We start from the raw sequence: 25,518 nt of genomic DNA, 5'->3' as shown, positions 1-25,518 counted from the left end.
TTCACACACAGGAACTATTTATTTTGGAATTATGGCTATACGACATCATGATGTAAAGACACTTATGCTACAAGGCCAGTAGTAGGAGCTACTGTTTTCTTCACCTGACACTCAGTATCAATACATGTTATTATCCCCATTGTACAGACTGGGACACAGAAACTTTGCTAATATCACAAATTATTGACTTGGCCAAAAAGTTTGTTCGGATTTTCCCCACGCTCTTACGACCTGAGCAAAGGTTCTGGCCAACCCAGTACTACCATTAGCTAGGACAGAACCCAAGTTGCTTAAACACACCTCCCACAACACAGACTTTGCTACCTCCCAAGCCAACCTCTCACACCATCATGAGTTCAGATGGTAATACTTTGTAACAATTCCTCACAAAGGGTGGTGAAAGGCTTAAAAGTCACTTATTATAAGTGAAAGATCCTGCCAAAATAGGAAATTACAAAGCAGTGCAATGTTCCAGCGATCTCTAACCCGCCCTGTTTATACTTGGGGTACATCACATCTCCATGTGTGAATTTCTTCAGCAGACACGAAGCCAAAGCCCCCCAAAAGCTCAGGAACAGTAACACCGTCTGAGACGTTCCGTCCCACGGTTCCAAAGAGCTTCTTCAGAACAGTCTGGGAGTCTTGGCTATGAGCTGAGGTGCTCCAGGAGTTATTCTTCGCCTGAAGGAAATGGTTCACAGTTCCTGACCTTCATGCAAGTTTTCTTTAGCAAGAAACATGCACTTCCTGTTATCTTTGACGTCGAAGGGCACTTGAATGGTAAGGACTAGTGTCTAGATGTTACAGTCGAGGCCGTTAACATTTGGTGCAGAGTATCCGATGCCGGGGCACAGCGATCCAAGCTAACCCAGCCCTCACCTGTTGCTCGCTCACACCTTAATCTGTGGCAGGCCAAGCAGTGAGAAGCAGTGGGAAAGACAGGAGGCTTCGCTATTTCAGAAGTGAGCGTTTTCAGAGGATGTCTCATGCAGGCTTGATTGTCACAAATCCAGTTTCTTCAGCTGCTCATAGGTCACAAAGAACTGCAGGTGTATTAGTTAAGGCTGACATTTTATGCCATCTTAACGTATCAAAACCGACCCACAAATAGCACACGCCTCCTAACAAACGTGTCTGGGCAGACCATGTGCTGGGGGCATGATGAAACACGAGGGCTCCATCCTCAACCACCCCAAAAGAGCTCCCAAGGAGCCTTCCCAAGATCGGCCTGGAAGAGACAGATCACAGTTGAGGCACACAAATCCCTTGCATCAGCTGCAACAGCCTCTGGGAGTACATCCACACTGCTAGTTTTCTAATGTTGGGGAAGACTATAAGAGTAGTGAAGTCTGTAAGAGAAGGCAGCAACCCTGGGAAGTTCTCCTCCAGGGTGGCCGGTAGGCAAGCTTCCATGCGAGGGAGGCACAGATAATGAGGAACAAGGGTGGTAAAGCAATTATCCTTCAGTTAAAAATAAACAAATTTTTTTTAAGTAGAACAAAACTGGTAGAAACCAACATCTCCTACTTCATAATTCTGCCCTTTCATTCCTAATAAACTGCCGTTTCTTTCCTGCCTCTCACTTTGGCATGGAGGACAAACTGCTAATCAGGCAAATAATTCAGAAGCTAATTCCCATCATTGGGCACTCTCGAGCATTCTATAACATAGCTGCCAAGCCACATCCTGCCCAAGGGTGGCCAGGGATTTACAGAATAAATAAATAAGTCCTTGTCTCTCTCTGAAATAAAAAACAAACTCAGCTCCTAGAGCAGAGTCTAAATAAAGGTTTTCACTGATATCATTGGCTTTCAAGAACACCATCATTAAACCAAGTTTCACAGAGGCTGGCAGAGAGACTTTCTACCTGTGTATAAAGAAACTGAATAGTTAACTTCTTGAATGAGAAGAATTCAAAAGAGAAAAAAATCTTTTAATTATAATTAATAACCCGACAGTTTATGCAAACAACATTCTTTAGGTATATCTTTGTTCAGATCTACTGCAACAGAAAAGGATACAATAATATTCCAAGGACCAAGTCTCAACCAATTTGGCCAAAACCCTTTATATAGAGCAAAAAACCCTTCATTCTTCCATGTCTGTTAGAAGGGAGGGGGGAAAAAGAAGTTAGCATCCAACTTCCCAATTATGTCAAATATGCCTTAATTAGTAGTCAGACTGAACTGAACTGGTCTGTTTTTCTTAAAAATAAAATTCTGTTGGAAGGACTATCTACAAAATCATTGCCCACTGCCTTTCTTTGTTCTTTAAAGCTTCCTGCCTAGGTGAGGACTCAGGCTCTGTACCAAACCATCCCACACCCAGAGCAAACAGGAGCTGGATGAAGAAGAAGTGAGATTTAACTCCAAACTAGAGTCTACTGCCTCCTTGCCATGTGGACTCACAACAGGTCATAAATTAGAAAGGGAGGCGACAGTGATAAAGATATAATTCAGGGGACCTTTACTTGATGTGATTGGATAGGCAACATTAAGTATTTTTGCTTCATTTTGAAGTCTAGGGGTGTGCCAGCATCATGATGGAAAACAGCAACCACAGAAGTGGTCCCTCATCTTTGGCTGCTGGCAGTCCGGTAGCAGAGACAGTCGCAAACTTTCATCTACTCATCAACAGTAGGCCCAGTTATTTAAACCGAGAATTAAGGTTAAGATTCATGGTTTCCTTTCAGAGATGTCTGAATGAAGGATATTCATTCCAGTTTGACTCAACAGGAAGGTGATATATTCTGGAAGCAGACACAGTTCTACTGCCATCACAGAAAATATGAGTATTTTCTCACCCTTCACAGCAGAGCAGAGACAGAAGAAAAATGAACTTTCATTTCTAAATATTAATTTAGATTTTGTATTTATAAAAGCCCGTTTTAGGCAAATACTCTGTACCATCTCTAGGCTTTAGGGCACCACTCATCTTAGTTATATTAAGCCCTCAAAACTTAGATACTTCTTTGATTAAATAAATATAAATTTAAAAATAATATAGAATGGCATTGAAACATGTATAATATCATATATGAAACGAATCGCCAGTCCAGGTTCGATGCACGACACTGGATGCTTGGGGCTGGTGTACTGGGACGACCCAGAGGGATGGTACAGGGAGGGAAGAGGGAGGAGGGTTCAGGATGGGGAACACGTGTATACCTGTGGCGGATTCATGTTGATATATGGCAAAACCAATTTTTTAACTAAAGTTAAAAAATAAAATATATTAAAAAAAAATAATATACATACATGTATACACGTATTTGGGGGGCAGATTCACAGACAGAAGCCATCCACAGAATGTTGAAGACTAAGTAAATGTGCTTATTTCACTAGTGTCCCTTATATTAATATATCATATTCTATGAACAAGGCTTTATTACTATGCTTATACTTATTACAAACATATATAATATTTCTACCTAACATTACTCCAGGCACCACGCTAACTATTTCGGCAGTATTAGCACAATGATTTTTATAATAATCCCGTGACACGGGTGGTACCACTGTGCCACTTGTGAGGAGGCTGAGGTGCACACTGTCTGTATGGACCAGAGTCACAGGATTACCAGTGACAGAACCAGAGGTTCATCGGGCTCCAAACCCTTGTGTATTTAAATCATGAAGAGAAACTCTTCAGAGGATGACATGGAAGCCAAGAAGCCACAGAAAGAACTCGCAACAGGGTACGGACGGACAACCCCACTCACCTGTAACAAGCAATCCAGGGTACCTTTGTAGCCAGGGCATTTGCCATCTCGGAGGACTCTCTGGTTCATCATACGCGTTCTCACCACATCCACAGGGTTTGAGGCCAGGGCTCCCGCCAGCCCACAGGTGAAGCTTGAGCTGTAAGAAGAGACCATTAGAAAAGCATATCAAAGGCAGGAAACGGCCTCCCCCCAATTAGGTTAACATGTAACAGGTAACACTGGACAGAATACACGTGAATAAGGACCCTATCTAAAGCGCTACACAGACTTCCAAACACCAGCACTGTTTATCCTGGTTTATAAATCCCAGTCCCGGCTAACAATACCTTTGAGGTTCTGGACTGTCATGGAAACAGGAAGGAATACAGAAACATACAAGGAACATCTTCCAAGGATGAGCTATTGTATCTATCTATTCACCTCTAAACAGACATCAGAGTAATTTTAGCTGTATCATAACTACCCTGTTCTAAGAGATCAGAGAAAAAGATTTCCTCACTGTAATATAATGCCCACTGGGGGCCCATGGTAGCACTAAACTGATACCTGGACCATAGACCAGTCCTGGTATCAACTAACTCAAGAGTCGGTTTCACAGCTTCGCAGCTACTAACACTTTGAACAGATAATTCTGTGTTGTGAAGGTCTTTCCTGTGCAGTGTAAGACATACACGGTTCACCAGCCTCTCCCCAGGAGATGTCATTGGCACTCCCTGTCCAGCTGAGGCTTAAGAATCACAACAGTCTCCAAAGTTGCCAGATGTCATAGAAACAGAGCAGAAAAGTGACTGCGAGAGCTAGGGGTGGGGGAAACAGGGAAGAGGTTGGGAAAGGCACACAGACTTTCAGTTTTAAGATGAAGAGGGTCTCATAAAGCAACTTGCTGTTGTTTAGTCATTCAGTTCTGGTCTGACTCTTTGGCTACCCCAGGCTCCTTTGTCCATGGGATTTCCCAGGCAAGAGTACTGGAGTGAGTTGTCATTTCATTCTCTAGGGAACTTTTCTGACCCAGGGATCGAACCTGAGTTTCCCGCATTGGCAGGTGGATTCTTTACCATTGAGTCACCTGGGAAGCCCTATAAAGCAACTATACTCCAAAATAATTAATTTTAAAAATAATAAATGAAATGGCATTGAAACATGTAAAATATCATGTATGAAACGAGATGCCAGTCCAGGTTCGATGCACCATACTGGATGCTTGGGGCTAGTGCACTGGGACGACCCAGAGGGATGGTATGGGGAGGGAGGAGGGAGGAGGGTTCAGGATGGGGAACACATGTATACCTGTGGCGGATTCATTTTGATATTTGGCAAAACTAATACAATTATGTAAAGTTTAAAAATAAAATAAAATTTAAAAAAATAATAATAAATGAATAAGGTCTGAGGGTCTAATATATAATATGGTGGTTATGGTGGATAACAGTATTATATATAATTTAAATTTGCTACGAGAGTAGAATAATTTTGTTCTCACACACAAAATGATGGATGTGTTAATTAACTGGATGGGGGTAATCATTTCACAATTCACATATGTATCAAATCACATTGTTCACTTTAAATATCTTACAATTTTACTTGCTAGTTACACCTCAATAAAGTTGAAAAAAATTTTTAAATATAAAAATAAAAATAAAAGAATGCTAAACACGATCATAGATGCATAATAAAGCACATATAATAATACTTTTGTGGGGCTTTCCTGGTGGCTCAATGCTAAAGAATCCACCTGCCAACGCAGGAGACTCAGGTTAGATCCCTGGGTTGGGAAGATCCCCTGGAGGAGGGCATGGCAACCCACTCCAGTATTCTTGCCTGGAGAATCCCATGGATAGAGGAGCCTGGCGGGCTACAGTCTACATGGTCGTAAAAAGTCGACACGCCTGAGCACAACACAGCAATCTATTTTTGTAGACGTACTTACACGTGCATAGAAAAACCTGAAGGTACATATCAAACAGTTAACAATGGCTACCTAGGTAAAAGGATAAAGGCTTATTGTACCTTTTCCTGCTTTACTTCTGTACCATAATTTTCAAATATGAGAATATGATACTTTCATAATAAACTTTCTTTAAAATGTCTATAAATTTGTAGCAAATTTCCACTCTAAAGTCATGCATACCTAAAACATTAATTAAAAAAAAAATCTATAAACATACAGGAAATGGGTATACACGGTGTCTCCCATCAGGCCTGAGAGAATCAGATGCTTCTTGGTGAGGTCGTAGACTGGCAGCTCCACGCCGACCACAATAGCAGCCCTCTGAGCAGTAAGGGACACGCCCTGGGTAAAAACATGAATAATGAAGATTCAAACATCTCTCCCAAACGATGGCCAATTTTTATGTCTGCCTGCTGGTGGGTAGAAATGCAGAGTGACAGAGTAGAAAAATGCAGAGTAGAGGGTAAGAAGTCAGAAGCTCCAAAGTCTAATTCTGATTCTGGTACTAACTGTACGACCTTCACCAAGACAAGTCACGGCTCAGCGCCTCCGGTTTCCTCAGATGTACGGAGAGAATGGGACTGGATCGCCTTTTGGATCCATTCTATGAACTGACAGTCCCTAGAACACTAGGAAATAGCATTCCATACCAGCGCCTGATTAACGGTCTTCAGAGAAGCCATGAAACCATACCACTGAAAAAAACCCAAGATAACTGTAAGCCCTTCTCCCTAAGAACTTAAAACAGAAAAAAACAAAAATTCAGCCTTCATAGCATTTCTTCCATGTGAATTGCACAAAAGTTACTGTAAAATCATGGCACATTCCTGATGTAAAATCATGACAAGTTTTCATTTTACAAATTAAGGAAATTAAGGAAGAAGATCCCTTCAAGGGCAGACGTCATTGTTCAGTTACTGCCTTATGCCATTTGGATTAGATAAAATAATGGAAATAGGGAAAAAAAACCTTTTTTTTTTTTTAAAAGAAAAAGAACCAAGTCAGCTCACCTTCCACAGTCCTCTTGTGCCCTCTTGCTGGTAAATGTTAATGAAGTTGCCTATCATTCCTCCTTGAAGGGTGCTGCTTTGAGCTTGCATCCGTATCTAGAGATTAAAGACTAACGTGAGAAAGAAACTAGCATGTTTCTCCCCAAATTCAGGGAAAAAAAAAAAAAAAATCAACCTGCTGTTTAATAACCATTAAAAGAAAAAAACTGTACCATATATATTACTATAAAGCTAGCTTAAGTTTATATGGATTGGTTCTTAGGTACTTTGGAATCATCAAAAAGCATCGAGGAAAGTCCAGAGTTAAGTGTCAAAACAAAATTATTATTATTAATAATAGTCTTTTGAAATGGAAAGAAAATGGCATATTTTCCTCTAGGTTACTAAGCAGGAAAGAAAGACTCTGAGTGTTAATTTTTAAGACTTCACATAATTAATGAGTATCCAGTGTGCCTGGCAGCATCAAGCATGGGCAAGCACTCTTCTTAAATTAGTTACTCCAAGCCACTGTTATTTCCCTCCAGCCAAACCGAAAGGTATGCGGACGTGCTGGCCAAAGGACAGCCATGTGACGCCATCACACTCTGAACTTACAAGTGAACTTTACCACAGCCATGGAATTCACATGACCGAGATGCCAACATAAAAATAACGTTTGATGTAGCTCTCCACGTTTTTAAAAATAAAGAGGGACTTTTCACTAAAAACTGGTACCTTATTTTGTCTGAGGGAGCACACGCATTTACCTCTAACTCTAAAGGTGATTGCTACTGCCATGGTAACATGCGAAAATAAGACAAAATGCAGGAAACTGCCTCTCCACACATGTAAGAGGTGAATGAGTGCGGAAACTTTTCTCCAGCGATCTAGCCCCAGCACGGGGTAAACTCAGAGCCTACTAGTTCTCTTTGCACCTGTGTAACTGCAGCGTCCCTGCCGTGCACAGCTTTGATGTTATCAGAATCTCCTATGAGACTGAAGACTGCAGGCGGGGTCCTTGCCTTAGTCATTCTTGGATTCTAAGTACACAGGGCACCAACTGGCACAAAGCAGGAGCATCATGAATGCTGCTTGCAATAATGGGGGAGAAGGAGAGGGAGGGAAGGAAAGGGAAAACTTGAGACGGTTCAAACAAGGACGTGCACCTAACTGATTTTAATTCATTAGTCCCAAGGGATTTAAGAAGGCTGTATCCTGGTACTGTCGGCAAGGTCATCTAATAAGGTATGTCTACTTGTGGTTAAGTAAATATTTTCTTTATTATTTCCTGGAGTCAGATTAATGGATAACGTAATGCCTTCTGAAAGGGTCACCAATGTGCAGCCTCGACTGGTGTAAAACTTGCAGTCCACCTATTTTCATGAACCAATAAAACACAGGAGATTTTCAATGACAAGTGAAATGCATCCAAGCCTAAATGTTTTTCTCTGGTTAGTCACCAAAACCTCCCAAATCACCACAGTCTCCAAGAAGGGGCTCTACTCGTGAGCTCACCTGTACCAGTGGGAAACCCCCTAATGCAGGTTTCTAAGTTAGAAGCTTCCCAGCACTAAAACTGTAAACAGACTCGCACATGCACAGTGTTATATTCTCAAATTTTCATGATCTGAGTGTTGATCTCATTAAGAAAAAGCAGAGTGTGCCTGAAGGTTATAGGGCTGTGGTGGTGGTTTAGTCGCTAAGTCGTGTTGGACTCTTAGGACCCTATGGGCTGTAGCCTGCCAGGCTCCTCTGTCCGTGGAATTCTCCAGGCAAGAATACTGGAGTGGGTGGCCATTTCCTTCTGCAGGGGATCTTCCCAAGCCAGGAATCGAACCCAGGTCTCCTGCATTACAGGCAGATTCTTTACCAACTGAGCTATGAGGGAAGCCCAAAATATAGGGCTGCCTACCTTCAAAACATCCGTTGGATTAGCAATGCTTGAGGATATGACTCCAGAGAGAATCCCACAGACCACATTTATCAAAAGGGTTTCATCTGCAAAGACACATTATTTGACTTTTCACATATACAGAACTCTTCATGTAATGCATATACAAATGAGATTCACTTACATACCATTTGTTCACTTAGGAAAATAAAGAAATATATGCTTAACAAAGTAAATGATTTTAAAAGAATTTGGGATTTTGTTGGCAGAAGAGATTTTTCTCAGGAAAAACTTCATTTTTTTTTAGTTACTTCTTTTTATTCTGTTTTTTTTTTTTTTGGCTGCACCACTTGGCTTACAGGATCCTACTTGTCCAACTAGGGCCTGAACCCAAGTTCTATGAGTGAAAGTCATAACTACTGGACCTCCAGGGGAAGTCCCATAGCAAAATTTCTTGAAACCTAAGAAGGAATGTGAATTATCATGGAAAAGTAACCACCCATCAATTCACTCGTGTGTGTAAATATAACTATTGTAAATAAGATGAGGTAGTACACCATGGTAAGAGAACAGAAGATACCCTATGAGATAACGTGGAGATAAAACTTTCAAGCACACCATACTTATTTGGAATACACTGACGCACTTTAAAGCAGCTTTGCTCCTGCTCACAGCTCTCACCCAAGAGTGACGGGTGCTCATTCCTTTGTGAAACAGATAGAAACTTCTATGGATTAAAGCAAAGTCAAAGAATCAACCAGCAATAAAATCAAATCAAATCAGAGTTCTTAACACTAAGAAATACAGCCTGCTTTCCTGAAAAATAGGTGATAAGTCCTAGGATTTTAGAGAATTTTAAGTAGGCTAGAACTATAATGACATACTCCCTAGTCTGGATGTTGTGGAAGTAACTCATTAAGAAGCTTGTAAATTGCTCTTTTTAACTGTTACCCTCCTAAATTCAGCTAATGCTGACATGCTTTAGGCAGAATTTGTTTAGACTTTATGCCCAAAGTTCTCCTCTGTTCGTAAACCACTTGAGTAAAAAGACTAAACAACCCACCTCCTGTCCATAAGTGGAAAAAGGATTCCCCACTCACCTTCTGGACGCTCGACAAATAACCGCTTTAAGCTCTGGTAGGTGCCTATCTTGATGGTGCCATAGGAAGCCTGGCGTAACATTGCCGGGGCGATCCTGCCAAACCAAGGGACAAAGGGACACAGGAATTCTTAAGAGTCACTGAAAATCTTCTAGAGGATGCACACAAGGGACACAAGCATGCAGTCTGCCTTCCGCAAACTACACAAAGATGGATTTCTCTTAAAAGTTCGAAATCCAGCAAAAACACAGGGGGGTTCAGTCAAATGTGTGCAAGTTATTAGCTCCCTAAGTGACAGCTCAGCACACTGTATTTATCCTCAGTGAAAACGTTCACGAACACGTGAACACAGAGTTCCATTTCCCTGATCGTGGAGGGCTTTCCTTTCTTGGGACAGAGTCCCTATGAAATCTGGCCTCTGTCAGCACCCTCCAGGGCTTCTCTGAAGTTCACCACCCACCTCCCTGGGGGCCCTATTCCAGTTATTCCCTCTCCTTCCAGGGACCCTCCCCAATCTCATAATCACCTGGCATTCACACTCCCAGGTTCTCCTGCCACACTTACCACTTCTTCTTAGGCTGCAATTGGGCTTCCCTCCAACCTCTCCATCAATATCCGCCCCCCTCCCCCCGTCCCACCAAAATGAGCCCAGGGGACATCTCAATTACTAAATCAAATGATGGTTTTCAATCAGCATCTTATGAAGCCCCTTCGCCTTGTGGTATCTGCTCCAGTCCACCCTTGGCCCTGCTTACAATCATCTCCTCCCTAAGCCTCTTCCATTCCTCTCCTTTCTCTGCGCATCCTACCTCTGTCCTCTGAGGGGCCAGGGGATTCTGTCCTTCCTCTCTTCTCTCCTGGCTCCACACACTTACCAGATGAGCTCATCTACTTGCATGGCTTCAGCTGCCCAAAGACTGCTGACTCCTGAACTCATGTTTCCAACCCTGATTCTAGGATGCATTTCCACCTGCTTCCCAGATTTCTCAACTCACACGCCCTACACCTACCACCAGAGCAAGAGTTCACGCTGAGCTAATTACCCTCACGTCCGAACGACCCGCTCTCCTCTCCTGGGTCCTAGATCAAGGAACAGAACCTCCGTTTGCATACTCGCCAGAACCGGAAGAGACATCAGCGCGTCTCCTCCTTTCCCATCACTCCATGGGTGAGGTCACACACTATGTGGATGCTCTGCCCTACACAGTTCCTTCAGGGCAGGAGCTGCTGCTGGACTACCACCCCTCTCCCTTGCTAGCCGATTCCAGGAGGAGTCAGCAGGTAGAAGGTGGAAGAGAGGGCAGGAGGGACAGGAAGAAGCAGAGGATTTCCTCCTCTCCCCAGGCACTAGCAGAGCATCCCTCTACTGCTCCTACAGGCTCCTTCAAGGCTTCAGCCCTGGGAGGCTCTGCTAACACTGTTCTTTTCTCCCTGTTCCTTTGGTCCCAGCCTCGGTAACAATTTCTCATTTTGCCAGTTTCTAGGTAACCCTTCAATTGTTCCCTTAACCCTTAAGCAGCCCTTTTATTAAAGTGAAAGTGTTAGTCGCTCAGTCGTGTCCAACTCTTTGTGACCGCATGAACTGTAGCCCACCAGGCTCCTCTGTCCATGGGATTCTGCAGGCAAGAATACAGCACCGGGTAACCAATCCCTTCTCCAGATCTTCCCGACTCAGGGATCAAACCCAGATCTCCTTCATTGCAGGCAGATCCTCTACCACTGAGCCACCAGGGAAGCCCCTTTCATCCAATCTCCCTTCGTTTAAATCATCCGAAAGAATAACCTCCTGCAGGGCCTCTGATAGAGGCAGGGTCCCTTCTTAATCACTTTCCTATCCAGCGCCTACAACACAATGTTCACTAAACGCTGGACTACAGCAAAGCTGTTCACTGCAATTCTTGTCCACGGAGAATACAACATCATTTTTGTTATGGTAAAAAGCTCGGTAATAGCCAAGGGGAAGAGGAAAAAAATGAACTACAGAACGTTTCAAAACAAATGTAATTTTTGTACCATTATCTGTATTTGACTATAGTAAAAAGTTTTACCACAACATTCACTATACAAAACATGTAGAAAGCAAAGTTGAAATGAAAACAATCAACCATTGCTACTTGCTCTTTTCAAATACACCCCGAACCTGGACTTTTTCTCTGTGAAGTCTCAGTGTGAAGTCTGTCCATTTGAAACGTCTACTTACCCCGAATACAGCGCTTTCAGGCCTTCCTCTCTGCCTATCCTCACTAATGCGTGCAACATTCCTCGATACCTGATTTCTTTAAAGTTTGCATCATTCTTCTGGCCTTGAATCTGGAGCCGTGTCTTGGTTAAATCAATTGGAAAGGTACCTTAAAATTTTTCAGAAGGAAATATTTCACTTAAGAGAAAGAAATTCCACTAAATAAAGGATAAACACTGACTTATTACTGAGGAAACATTCAGATTAAAAAGCAGAATTAAGAATTTGATACTTTGCAGTCTTCCACTTACTTTAAAAAAAATTAAGAATCAAAAGATTTTTTTAAAAACACATTAACTATTTTCTTTTCCATATATTTGTATTTATGTCCCATCTTTTTCTACATAGAATGTGAAGAGGCTGCACTGCTATCTAAAGTAGGTACTTGGAATGTTTTATACAAACATATATACATATATACACATAAACATATATACAAAAGATATCCATTTTAAAATCTAAGTTACTGGGAATTCCCTGGCAGTCCAGTGGTTAGGACTCGGTGCTTTCACTGCTATGTCCCAGGTTCAGACCCCTGTCGGGGAACTAAGATCCCGCGAGCTGTGCAGCATGGCCAAAAAATAATTATAATAAAATGATAAAAATAAAATAAAAGTTACTATTTCTCACACATGTGAAGGCTAATATTGTATTCAATATGAATGGAGATAAATGCCTTTTCTAAAGGAGTTTCTTACTGTGTGTTACAGCCTAAAAGTGACTCTTGCTGCTGCTGCTTGGTCACTTCATTTGTGTCCGACCCTCTGTGACCCCACAGACCACGGCCCGCCAGGCCCCTCCGTCCATGGGATTCTTCAGGCAAGAGGACTGGAGTGGGTTGCCATTTCCTTCTCCAAAAGTGACTCTTAATATAGGCTAAAATGTTTAATGTGGTACCTAAGAGAGAGTCCATCCAAATATACACCCCCGAACACAGTAACCGTGAGTCACTGTGTCAATAAGTCCACAGAGGAAACTGAAGGCAGGGGTGGGTGGGTGAGTGGTTACAGCGTCCCAACCCATCGGCTCCAGTCCCTGCGGTCACCCCAGGTCAGCAGTGACTCACCTAGCACCTGGCACACAGCAGCATCTCAGCCAACGTGGGTTTCATTCTGTTTTGTTTTCCTTTAGGCCACAGCAGGAGGCTTGTGGAATCTTAGTTCCCTGACCAGGGATCAACCCGGGTCCCGCAGACAGTGAAAGCAGGAAGTCCTAACCACTGGACCGCCAGGGAATTCTCACCAATCACCAACATGTGTTGAATGAATGATTCAAGGAATAAACAAAGGAACAAATGGGATGTGCTGGGAGATGGAGCTGATGAAGTCATCAGCAGGACGTGGACGAGCATGATGGGAACACGACGACGCGATGACGGTCGCTCACCTCTGGCTTGGGAAGATGGTGGGGCTCCCTAAACCTCTTTATAGTCAAATGTGTTCACAGGGACAGAGTGGGAAGGACAACAAGGAGAATGGGGACAGATGTCAGTCAACAGTGATTCATGAGGCTTCCATTAGGGCAACTGGTTCAACCTTCTCCCCACTGAACTTTGAACCCTAAACTGCTAATAAGCAGTCAGAGTCATTGTTTACCTTTTTTTTTTTTTTAATATTTATTTATTTGGCTACATCGGGTCTTATGACGGTTGCGTCATGCAGGATCTTTCCTTGTGACAAGCGAGCTTAGCTGCCCCATGGCATACGTACAGAATCTTAATACTGATGTCCCTGCATTGGAAGGTGGATTCTCAACCAATGGACCACCCAGAAAGTCTCTATTTTGTCTTACAAGATTCCCAAGAGGAGAAAGAAATTTTAAATTCTAATACGAAGTGTTTCAAAATCTCAGATTCTGTGTTTGAACTACATTCACACCGAAAGTCTTTCAATATCCAATTATCGTGACCAAAAGTCTAAGCCTCGTGGTATGCAGCAGGCAGCTGGCCAGCCTCCGCCCTGGGCTCCTTACTTACCGCACTCCGCTGTGATGGAGGCCAGGCCTCCATACACGAAGGGCTTCCAGTTAAGGGCCGACATGCTCACCACTGACTGTTGTTCACAGAACCATAGCCTCCAACGGGGTTTTTCCTGGACACAAAAGTAAGACGTTTCAATGGAACTTCTCACACAGGCAGTTTCTTTTTTAAACTTCTGTTTCACTTGGAGATGGGCTTTCCTGGTAGCTCAGATGGTAAAAAAAAAATCTGCCTGAAATGCAGGAGACCCAGGTTCAACCCCTGGGTTGGGAAGGGCCCCTGGAGGAGGTCACAGAAACACACTCCAGTATTCCTGCCTGGAGAATCCCATGGGCAGAGGAAACTGGCGGGTTACAGTCCATGGGGTCACAGAATCAGATGAGGGTGCCACCAGACGCTACCATGGAAACCCCCCACAATTCCCAAGGTGATCCTCACCTTATAAAGCAAAGCACCCTATCGCCTGAACCCCAAATCACTTTATAAGTGGCCTTAATTCTCACCGAGGCCATAAATAATCCAATAAAATAATACCTTGAAATGCATGTATGTGTATAGTGTGGTACATGAAGCCAATTTTCTGGGTGGCCCGTGTTATCTTCAACCTGTTCTTCAACACTCAATAAATATTTGCTATTGGCTTTCCACTGTCTTAGTGAGTCCCTCCTGGGAGGAAATGAAGTTCTTCAGATTCACAGAAGTAGCAAGATGTTGCAACCCAGTGTCACAAGCTAAAATGATAATTATTGACCTAGCATGGCCACAGTATACTTCCAGTTTATAAAGTTACCTCTCTTCTCTTACCCATACTATGCTACTAGCTGTGAGGAGGCCTGGGATGAAGAAACGAGGCCAACTATGGGGTGAGAGCCCCATCACTTCCTTCCTCATTCATAAAGCTCCAGTTATTAACCTCTAGGTTTTTCAATTCTCCATCCTCTTCATCGTCGAAACATCCAAGGCAACCAGTCAGGGGTAGAGCCCATACCTTTATTCACTAAGCAAAATAAAATGCCCAGCTTTTAGGCCTATTGTGGAAATTATGTATATTTTTTAAAACTAACACAAAACAGACACTCACAAAGGCTGCCTTCCACCCCGCTTTGAGGCTACGTGCCCTCACTCACTGTGACACACACGCACGCACCTGCCACAGCCAGGCCCCCACATTCATTATATGTTCTGCAGCTTCACGGGATTTCAGCTGGCAAATCTGGGCTTGCGCCCAGTAAAGAGAGACACAAGGAAACTACCCCACTTCTGTGTATCTGCTATCAACTTTAATTCTTGTCAGTTTAAAGTAAAATTGCATTCAGTTGACCAAAAAGTTCATTGGCGTTTCTCATAAGATATGGAAAAACTGGAATGACCTTTTTGGCCAGTAATTTACTATAGTCATCGGTAAGCAATATGCCCAAGGTTTTTACTTTGTAGATCCAGGGAGTTTCCCCAGGTCTGTACTTCCCAGGAGACCTAACACAAGTACTACTAATGTCAGTTCACAAGATGGCCAATCGGCTTGCTTAAACCAAGAGAAAACACAGGAATTCAAAGGGGACCCTGGCAGACTGATAAACTGATATCTATTCCTCATTTATGGACATTAGCTCTCATCTCACATGCTAGTAAAGTAATGCTCAAAATTCTCCAAGCCAGGCTTCAGCAATATGTGAACCGTGAACTTCCTGATATTCAAGCTGGTTTTACAAAAGGCAGAGGAACCAGAGATCAAATTGCCAACATCCGATGGATTATGGAAAAAGCAAGAGAGTTCCAGAAAAACATCTATTTCTGCTTTATTGACTATGCCAAAGCCTTTGACTGTGTGGATCACAATAAACTGTGGAAAATTCTGAAAGAGATGGGAATACCAGACCACCTGACCTGCCTCTTGAGAAATCTGTATGCAGGTCAGGAAGCAACACTTAGAACTGGACATGGAACAACAAACTGGTTCCAAATAGGAAAAGGAGTACATCAAGGCTGTATATTGTCACCCTGCTTATTTAACTTATATGCAAAGTACATCATGTGAAATGCTGGCCTGGAAGAAGCACAAGCTGGAATCAAGATTGCCAGGAGAAATATCAATAACCTCAGATATGCAGATGATACCACCCTTATGGCAGAAAGTGAAGAGGAACTAAAGAGCCTCTTGATGAAAGTGAAAGAGGAGAGTGAAAAAGTTGGCTTAAAGCTCAACATTCAGAAAACGAAGATCATGGCATCTGGTCCCATCACTTCATGGGAAATAGATGGGGAAACAGTGGAAACAGTGTCAGACTTTATTTTGGGGGGCTCCAAAATCACTGCAGATGGTGACTGCAGCCATGAAATTAAAAGATGCTTACTCCTTGTAAGGAAAGTTATGACCAACCTAGATAGCACATGCAAAAGCAGAGACGTTACTTTACCAACAAAGGTTTGTCTAGTCAAGGCTATGGTTCTTCCTGTGGTCATGTATGGATGTGAGAGTTGGACTGTGAAGAAGGCTGAGCGCCCGAAGAATTGATGCTTTTGAACTGTGGTGTTGGAGAAGACTCTTGAGAGTCCCTTGGACTGCAAGGAGATCCAACCAGTCCATTCTGAAGGAGATCAGCCCTGGGATTTCTTTGGAAGGTATGATGCTAAAGCTGAAACTCCAGTACTTTGGTCACCTCATGGGAAGAGTTGACTCATTGGAAAGACTCTGATGCTGGGAGAGATTGGGGGCAGGAGGAGAAGGGGACGACAGAGGATGAGATGGCTGGATGGCATCACTGACTCGATGGATGTGAGTCTGAGTGAACTCCGGGAGTTGGTGATGGACAGGGAGGCCTGGCGTGCTGCGATTCATGGGGTTGCAAAGAGTCGGACACGACTGAGCAACTGAACTGAACTGAACTGAAGAGATGAGTAAAGTAGAAGGCTCCCTAAGCATGGAACTTAAGAATCATCACGTTTAAAAAAAAAAAAAACACACGTTTTAAGTATTTTTGTACCAAAGAACAAGCACTGCTCCCAAAAACTCATCTAACATCCTTAAAGTTTAATATTTGTACTTAACTAATTCTTAACCTTACTGAAGTCATAAGTAAGATAATGATTAACACTGTAAGTTACACACTGTAAAACACATTAATAATAAATCCAATAATCCATGTACTGTCCTCAACCCATTCTTGAATTTTGCTGACTTCAAGTTAAAAAACAAAACAATAACCATGTAACAGTGACATGCAGAAGTACTGCAGATTGCCATTACAAAAGTGCTCAATATAAATGATTTCAGTGGATCCCCCCACAAGAAGTTTGGGATAGGACAGAAAAACAGACCAGGAAAGCCAGTTTTAGGAACTTTCCTTGTCCAAAGCCACATGGCCAAGGGGGCAGAAATGAACCTATAACCCCCAAACTTGATCCCAAGTTTCATGTTCTTTCTGCTACTACCTGAGGCTGTACATGATCAAAAGGAATGATGGTGTTTTAATTAAGGAGAAAATACTACTAAGCAGCTGTGAATACTACTGATGAGACACACCATAGAAACAATAAAAATGTGCTTAATTTAAGAGAAAAGTCTTAGAAATATATATACTCAAGTGAAAGTGAAGTCGCACAGACTTGTCGAACTCTGAGACCCCATGGACTGTAGCCTACAAGGCTCCTCCATCCACGGAATTTTCCAGGCAAGAGTACTGGAGTGGGTTGCTATTTCCTTCTCCAGAGGATCTTCCCGACCCAGGGATTGAACCTGGGTCTCCTGTACTGCAAGCAGACGCTTTTACCATCTGAGCCACCAGGGAAGCTCCTAACAACACTCAGAAGGTAGTCAATTTGAAACAGTTCAGTCACTCAGTCGTGTGCAACTCTTTGCAACCCCCATGGACTGCAGCACATCAGGCCTCCCTGTCCATCACCAACTCCTGGAGCTTGCTCAAACTCATGTCCATCGAGTCAGTGATGCCATCCAACCATCTCATCCTCTGTCGTGCCTTTATCCTCCCAATCTTTCCCAGCATCGGGGTCTTTTCCAGTGAGTCAATTTTTTCCATCAGGTGACCACACAAGTATTGGAGTTTCAGCTTCAGCATCAGTTTTCCAATGAATATTCAGGACTGATTTCCTTTAGGATTGACTGATTTGATTTCCTTGCAGTCCAAGGAACTCTCAAGAGTCTTCTCCAACACCACTGTTCAAAAGCATCAATTCTTTGGCGCTCAGCTTTCTTTATGGTCCAACTCTCACATCAATACATGACTACTGGAAAAAACCATAGCTTTGACTAGACAGACCTGTCAGCAAAGTAATGTCTCTGCTTTTTAACATGCTCTCTAGGTTGGTCATAGCTTTTCTTCCAAGGAGCAAGCGTCTTTTAATTTCATGGCTGCAGTCAACATCTGCAGTGATTTTGGAGCCCAAGAAAATAAAGTCTGTCACAGTTTCCCCATCTATTTCCCATGAAGTGATGGGACTGGATGCCATGATCTTAGTTTTCTGAATGTTGAGCTTTAAGCTTTTTCACTCTCCTCTTTCACTTTCATCAAGAGGCTCTTCAGTTCCTCTTCACTTTCTGCCATAAGGGTGGTGTCATCTGTGTATCTGAGGTTATTGATATTTCCCGATCATCTGAATAGGGATAATTAATTTTTCCAATACAAATGGTATTATTTTTTCCAGAGTTTTTTTTACTGAGGCAAAATTCACTTACTACAAACAAAGCATCAGAGCAAACAACTCAGTGGCACTCAGTACCTTCACAGTCACACCACCAGCGCCTCTATCTAGTTCCAAAATATTCCATCACCCCATGGTCAGTGAATTGGAGGTTCTTTCTCCATAACAAAAAAATTCGGAGATGAAGCAGAGAAATTAAGAAAGTAAAGTCAAAGTTTATTTAAGCAAAGAGAGAGAGTAGGCTTACAGGCGAAGAGCTGCCACCCACAGTTTCTTTGGCAAGCTGGTCACGAGGAGCATACAAATAAAGGAGTGCAATATTTACTGGAGAAGGACGAGCCTGGGGGTCATATTCCCTGATTTTCATCCCAGCCCCATTTTCCTGAGGAGAAGAAGGATTTTTGTCTTAGGGATTTAGCTCAGATCAGAAGTGTCATGGCATCAGTGCAAGATGGGTACTTCTTATCTGTAAGACTTTGCTGTTGTTGAGTTGCTCAGTCGTGTCTGACTCTTTGGGACCCCATGGACTGCAGCCCTCCAGGCTCCTCTGTCCATGGAATTCTCCAGGCAGGAATACTGGAGTGGGGTGCCACTTCCTTCTCCAAGGGATCTTCCCCACCTGGGATTGAACCTGCCTCTCCTGCACTGGCAGGTGGATTCTTAACTACTGAGCCACAGGGAAGCCCTATTGTAAAGAGAGCACAGAGAGCAAAGGATTACATTTGGATGCAGGTGATTCCCATCTTTCCCACCTTTCTTTGTCTGCTTTTCCGACCCTTATCACCCAAAATGGTGTCGTTTCCTGTCAGTCTTAAGGTTCCTGTTTTCCTTTATCTGCCTAGGGACCCTTGCTGTTAACAAGATGCTTGATTTCCTGCCACCTGGCCCTTGCCTCCATTTCTCTACTCACACCTAACTACCTGCCTGCTGTAACTAACAACTTCAAAAAGAAATCATTAACCATTCCCCATCTCTCATGGCCTCTATGATTCTTATTTTCTTGGCTGAGACACTATATGTGCTAAGTGGAACACAGGACTCCTTTTTAGCAGCTCCTAATGCACTGGAGAAGGAAATGGCAACCCACTCCAGTGTTCTTGCCTAGAGAATCCCGGGGACGGGGGAACCTGGTGGGCTGCCGTCTATGGGGTTGCACAGAGTTGGACATGACTGAGTGACTTAGCAGCAGCAGCAGCAACCTATCTGAGGTCAGCAATACGTGCACCGTGAACTTCCAGATGTTCAAGCTGGTTTTAGAAAAGGCAGAGGAACCAGAGATCAAATTGCCAACATCCGATGGATCATGGAAAAAGCATGAGAGTTCCAGAAAAACATCTATTTCTGCTTTATTGACTATGCCAAAGCCTTTGATTGTGTGGATCACAACAAACTGTGGAAAATTCTGAAAGACATAGGAATCCCAGATCACCTGACCTACCTCTTGAGAAACCTGTATGCAGGTCAGGAAGCAACACTTAGAACTGGACATGGAACAACAGACTGGTTCCAAATAGGAAAAGGAGTACAGCAAGGCTCTATATTGTCACCCTGCTTATTTAACTTATATGCAGAGTACATCATGAGAAATGCTGGGCTGGAGAAAGCACAAGCTGGAATCAAGATTGCCAGGAGAAATATCAATGACCTCAGATATGCAGATGACACTATCCTTATGGCAGAAAGTGAAAAACTACAGAGCCTCTTGATGAAAGTGAGAGAGGAGAGTGAAAAGGTTGGCTTAAAGCTCAACATTCAGAAAACTAAGATCATGGCATCCGGTCCCATCACTGCAGGGCAGAAAGATGGGGAAACAGTGGAAACAGTGGCTGACTTTATTTTTCTGGGCTCCAAAATCACTGCAGATGGTGACTGCAGTCATGAAATTAAAAGATGCTTACTCCTTGGAAGCAAAGTTTGACCAACCTAGACAGCATATTAAAAAGCAGAGACATTACTTTGTCAACAAAGGTCCGTCTAGTCAAGTTATGGTTTTTCCAGTGGTCATGTATGGATGTGAGAGTTGGACTATAAAGAAAGCTGAGCGCCAAAGAAATTATGCTTTTGAACTGTGGTGTTGGAGAAGACTCTTGAGAGTCCCTTGGACTGCAAGGAGATCCAACCAGTCCATCTTAAAGGAGATCAGTCCTGAATATTCATTGGAAAACTGATGCTGAAGCTGAAACTCCAATAGTTTGGCCACCTGATGCAAAGAACTGACTCACTGGAAAAGACCCTGATGCTGGGAAAGATCGAAGGCAGGAGGAGAAGGGGACGACAGAGGATGAGATGGTTGGATGGCATCATCGGCTCGATGCACATGGGTTTGGGTGGACTCCGGGAGTTGGTGATGGACAGGGAGGCCTGTCGTGCTGCGGTTCATGGGGTTGCAAAGAGTCGGACACGACTGAGTGACTGAACTGAACTGAATCTGTCTAAGGAGCTTCTTACAAGTACAGATACTAGGGCCTCACCCACTGAATGCGGGCCTCAGGAGCATCCCCAATGCATCAGTGAGTCAAACAGTGATGGCAAATAATGCCTTGGAATACTTATCACTTAAATAACTTATGTAGTTGATCAGGCAGTGATGACCCTACAGACAGTTCTTCTGATTCATCTTATTTAGCAGTGATTTTTAGCAGTGTTTGCAGAAATGCATACATACAAAATATACACACACACAGAAGTACAAAAGATATCCTCTAAAACGTCAGCAAAAATGTATGGGAAATGGATTTTACCTTCTCATCTCTAATTAAAAATGCTTTTAAAAAACTGTATTGTATATGACTTCATGCCATCTCACCCATTAAATCTTCTGGTTTCCTGTCAATACTTTTGTTTTGCTAGTTTAATGAGATTTGGCTCTTTTTTTTTTCTGTTGGCTTTAATATTAGATTTTTTAGTTATAATGTTAAAACCCAGAGGTTCTGGGTTATACGCATATGCAAACACTCAGCTAGGGTGCCGCATTGCAGTGGAGTGGCCTCCCACAGTTTTGATCACACACCCATGAGTTCCCATTCAGATGTACCCTCACAATACCTTATCTTCCACAAACCAGAGTCCCTCTGGTATTCCTGGTTAAACTGTAGGAAAGTACTTTCTATTCAACTATTAATAAGATGTTTAAAAGTTAATTAAGGGTACTCTTTCTGCCCCCTTCTGATGCCTATGTCAGAAGCTTTCTCTATCTCCTTTATACTTTAATAAAACTTTATTACACACACACACACACACAAAAGTTAACTAAAAGTAGGGTAAAAATAACTTTGGGGCTCTTCTCTTTTCCTTTCCCAAAGCTAGGACTACATGCCTAAGCAGTTAAGACTACCGTGCCTTCCCAGGTTATTGTTTGCAGAGTCAAAGAAAGAATAACTGGGCTTAAATAACCACCAAAAGCATCAGTAATTGGGCAAGCATCCAAACAAGAAGAGATTCTGGTTAATGTTGGAATAGAGGGGCCCGTAGGTCCAGTAAGCGTACTGGCCAAGGCTAGTTGTAACTGGGCTTCAGTTATCTGGGGCTGGAAACCTCTGTTTGGCATTTCAACCATTTCTTTGTTTTAGAGCTCTCTTTGGAGGGGTTCTCCTCACACACATTCCTTAACTTGCTAGTTCAATTTTTGGCGAAATCCCAACTCTACTCAAGTGCCAAGACTGAAGGCCAACACAGTCAAGGAGACTGAAGTGTCCCTTAGCAATCACTAGTGTTTGAGCAGTAGTTCAGCCTGAGATTCAGGGAGGGACTTACAACTTGCAAAAATTCTAGCGTCCTGCAAGGGGAGTGGCTGTTAATCACTTAATCTCTTTGCTCTCTTCTTCCGTCGGCGCCTTCTAGCTAAACTAAAAGCCAGAGACCACTTCTCTGAGCTGTGAACACAGTACTAACAATGGCCGTCATTATTAATACATGACATGTATTAACGTCAGGCACTGCTCTGTTTTCCACATAAAAGGTTTTGGTTAATCTCCATGACCTTATGCAATCGGTACCATCATCACGTTTCACAACTGAGGACAGCCAGCCTCAGAGAGGGAAAGTGACTTTGCCAAGTCACACAGCTATGAAGGACTCAAACTGAGCTCTCCCTGAGGGAAAAGCTGATCTTCCTCTACGTACCACAAAGCCAAACACTATTTTCCAAAGGCTGTTTAAAAAAAAAACATTGGCGCAAATAATAAGAATACAATAAAAAGTGGGGGTGGGGGTGGGAGGGTAGGAAATCAACATATTCAAAATAAATTTATGATTTTCCTAAGGGGGTATATAAACATTTCTTAACTATTAATAAACAAAAAAGTGTTTCCTAAGCGGAAATGTCTATATAAATTAAGAATTCAAAGCATTCTCTCTACACTTAAGATAGGTTACATAACCTATTACATTTTCTATAACTTTAGCATTTATCTTCCCCTTACAGCATCTATACAGCCGCAAAGAGAGGTAATTAAATACAGCAATTGCTGCCGGAACTTCTGAAAGCTTTCCAAGTTTCCCTTATATAATTAACTCTGGGTAAGTTTTTTCAGTATTACAGTGCTCCCTTTTCAGTTCCCAATCTTAAACCGCAATCCAGTCTCTAAACTTCGGTGCGCTCACAAATCTTTGTTCCCCGCAGGGCTGTCTTCCACGGTTTTTTCCTATTTCCCATTCTTTTTAAAGGTACAGGACGAAAAACAGGCTCATCAGACGCATGAAACGTGGGATTTTAAGAGTCTTAGGAATCTATCTTATCTCATATGAATTAACTGAGTCACAAAGCGTGGCAGCAGCAAAATCAAGAACAAATTTTACGCCTTTCAACTTTTCTCGCAACAGGAGGAGCACGAAGCTAGACTTTCGCAGGGCTACGACACGTTTAGCAATTCTTGCGCAGGAACAATGTCACTGCAACCGCTGTACCTGAAATTAATCACGCCTAGAATTATGCTAAAACCCTTAGCTACATTAACTTTACGAGGAAATTAATTTCCACCAGTCCACGAAAACGTGAACAACTTGGCGTGTTCCAGGAGCAACTCAAAGGAGAGGGCCCTTTCCCAGACTACGCAGCTCGCCCGGCCCCGGTTGCACGCTCCTGAATGAATCGCAGGTGTGAGCGATGCAGAGGCAGGTGAAACGCACCGCGGCTGCAAGGGCGCACACGCCGGGATGCAAGACGGGCGTCACACTTGATCTCGGTGACACTGGGAGAGAAATCACCCCCCATGCCGCCGAGAGATGAGAGCCAGGAACCGGCCCTCCTGCAGCATCGGCAGCACCAGGAGGGGGGCGCACCCCGGAACCTCGCGCCCCACTAAGCCGGGCCCAGCACGCGCGCCGGAGAGCAGAGGCAGCCCCGGGAAGGCCCCACCCGCGCCGGGGTTCTCCAGGACCCGGCCCCGATCCCCAGCCTCCTGGCCGCGGCCGACCAGGCAGCGCCGTCGCGTAGGGGCCCGGGAGTCCGGCGCCGGTGGGTGGGGGCGGGCCGGAGGAGGGGCGACCGGCGCAGCCGCGGCCGGAAGGCCAGGCACTTACCGGGCGGCGGCGGCCCTGAGACTTCTCCGTCCTGGGGTCTGCAGCAGACGGAACCGGCGGCCGCGCGGGAGCTGGAAAAGAGGCATCAGAGAGGCGGGGGCGGCCCAGAGGCCTGCGCGCGGCCCCGCCCGCCGGCTCGGCTCCTATTGGCCTCTCCCGGCACAGGCCACGCCCAGGCAGCGTCCCAGGCAGCAGGGGGCCACCAGGCTGTAGACAGACTGGACCCCGGGCCTCGTATCTGCCCCGGTCGCGGTGACGCCTCCTACGGCCTCGAGGTCGACGCCGCAGGGAAACAGAAACTTAAGAGCCATGAAGAGCCCTCTGCATGGAGAAGTAAACTTGCTCCCTTTTTATTTAAAACCCGGCTTTTTAAAGTAAAATTTATAAACCAACCGAAGACTTGTACAGTAGACTCTGCACTGCATTTAATGCTAACATTTCACAATATTTGCGTTCTCTTTCACTGTATAGGGTTTTTTTTTTCACCCTGAATTATTGGAATGTTGCAAACAACACTGCTTCACCCCCTAAATACTTCACCATCAGGATAAGCAAGAAATTTAATGCCGTTTCAGTCAAACCCAATATACTGTCAATATTTAAATTTCTTTTGTTGTCCCTAAAGCTCACAAACATACACACACACACACATATTTTTATTTTTCAGTTCAAGATGTACCCAGGATTACCCTAGTACTAGTATTCTTTTTTTTTTTTTAAAGCTGGCTTGCCAGTTCTTTGTTATTCCAACCCTGGATCCAAACCTGGCAGGCCGACAGTGAAAACACCCAGTCCTAACCACTAGGCAACCAGGGAATTCCAGTACTATGAAAAAAATCTTCCATTACTTTGACATATTTGAAAAGTCCAGGCCAATATTAGAATCTAAGAGTATGGGGTTATTGAATTGTTTATAATTAGATGCAAGTCAAACTTTTTAGTAAGAGAAGTCAGAGGTGATGCTGTCTTATTTCCATCCAGAGACACAGTATCCTTCTGTGTCCATGTCAAGCCTGATCACTTGGTCAAGGGCGGTCTGGCAGTCCTCCACAAAGATCCTCTCTCCCTCTGCAACAGATGATACCTGTAATTTGTTTTCTCCCCCTTCTCTTCCCCTTCACAAGTCTCCTCTTCTTTTGAATAACAGCATGAACTCTGGCATTCTTTAAAATTCAATTTAATCCAGTTATTATAACCAACTACCAATATTATTTGTGGTGTTTGAATTTCCCTTTTGTGACCTGTGAAAGCCCCTCCTTATGTATATCCTGTCATCTTTTTTTTTAATATTTATTTATTTGGCTGTGCTGGGTTGCAGTTGCAGCCTGTGGGATCTAGTTCCCTGACCAGGAATAGAACCCAGACCCCTGCATTGGGATCAGCCAAGTCTTAGTCCCTGGAAACCAGTGAAGTCCCCATCCTATCAATCGATCTATCTTTGAACACTATCTTGCTTTCTGACATAGGACC

General features: G+C 43.5%; 1 protein-coding gene across 1 annotated transcript; it reads right to left on the bottom strand.

Moving 5' to 3' along the window:
• Positions 1-24,132, bottom strand: SLC25A30 (solute carrier family 25 member 30). Its single transcript, NM_001098895.2, is given in 10 exon segments — positions 1-1,043; positions 2,022-2,102; positions 3,722-3,860; positions 5,893-6,017; positions 6,686-6,781; positions 8,577-8,662; positions 9,656-9,750; positions 11,856-12,003; positions 13,870-13,984; positions 24,049-24,132. Coding segments are annotated over 9 exon segments (876 nt in total). The 5' UTR covers positions 13,934-13,984; positions 24,049-24,132; the 3' UTR covers positions 1-1,001.
• Positions 24,133-25,518: the final 1,386 nt, after the last annotated feature.

Source organism: Bos taurus, chromosome 12 (genome assembly GCF_002263795.3).
Source record: "Bos taurus isolate L1 Dominette 01449 registration number 42190680 breed Hereford chromosome 12, ARS-UCD2.0, whole genome shotgun sequence".
Taxonomy (NCBI): domain Eukaryota; kingdom Metazoa; phylum Chordata; class Mammalia; order Artiodactyla; family Bovidae; genus Bos; species Bos taurus.
The sequence above is the reverse complement of the archived record's forward strand: the minus strand, read 5'-3'. Positions and strand labels throughout refer to the sequence as shown.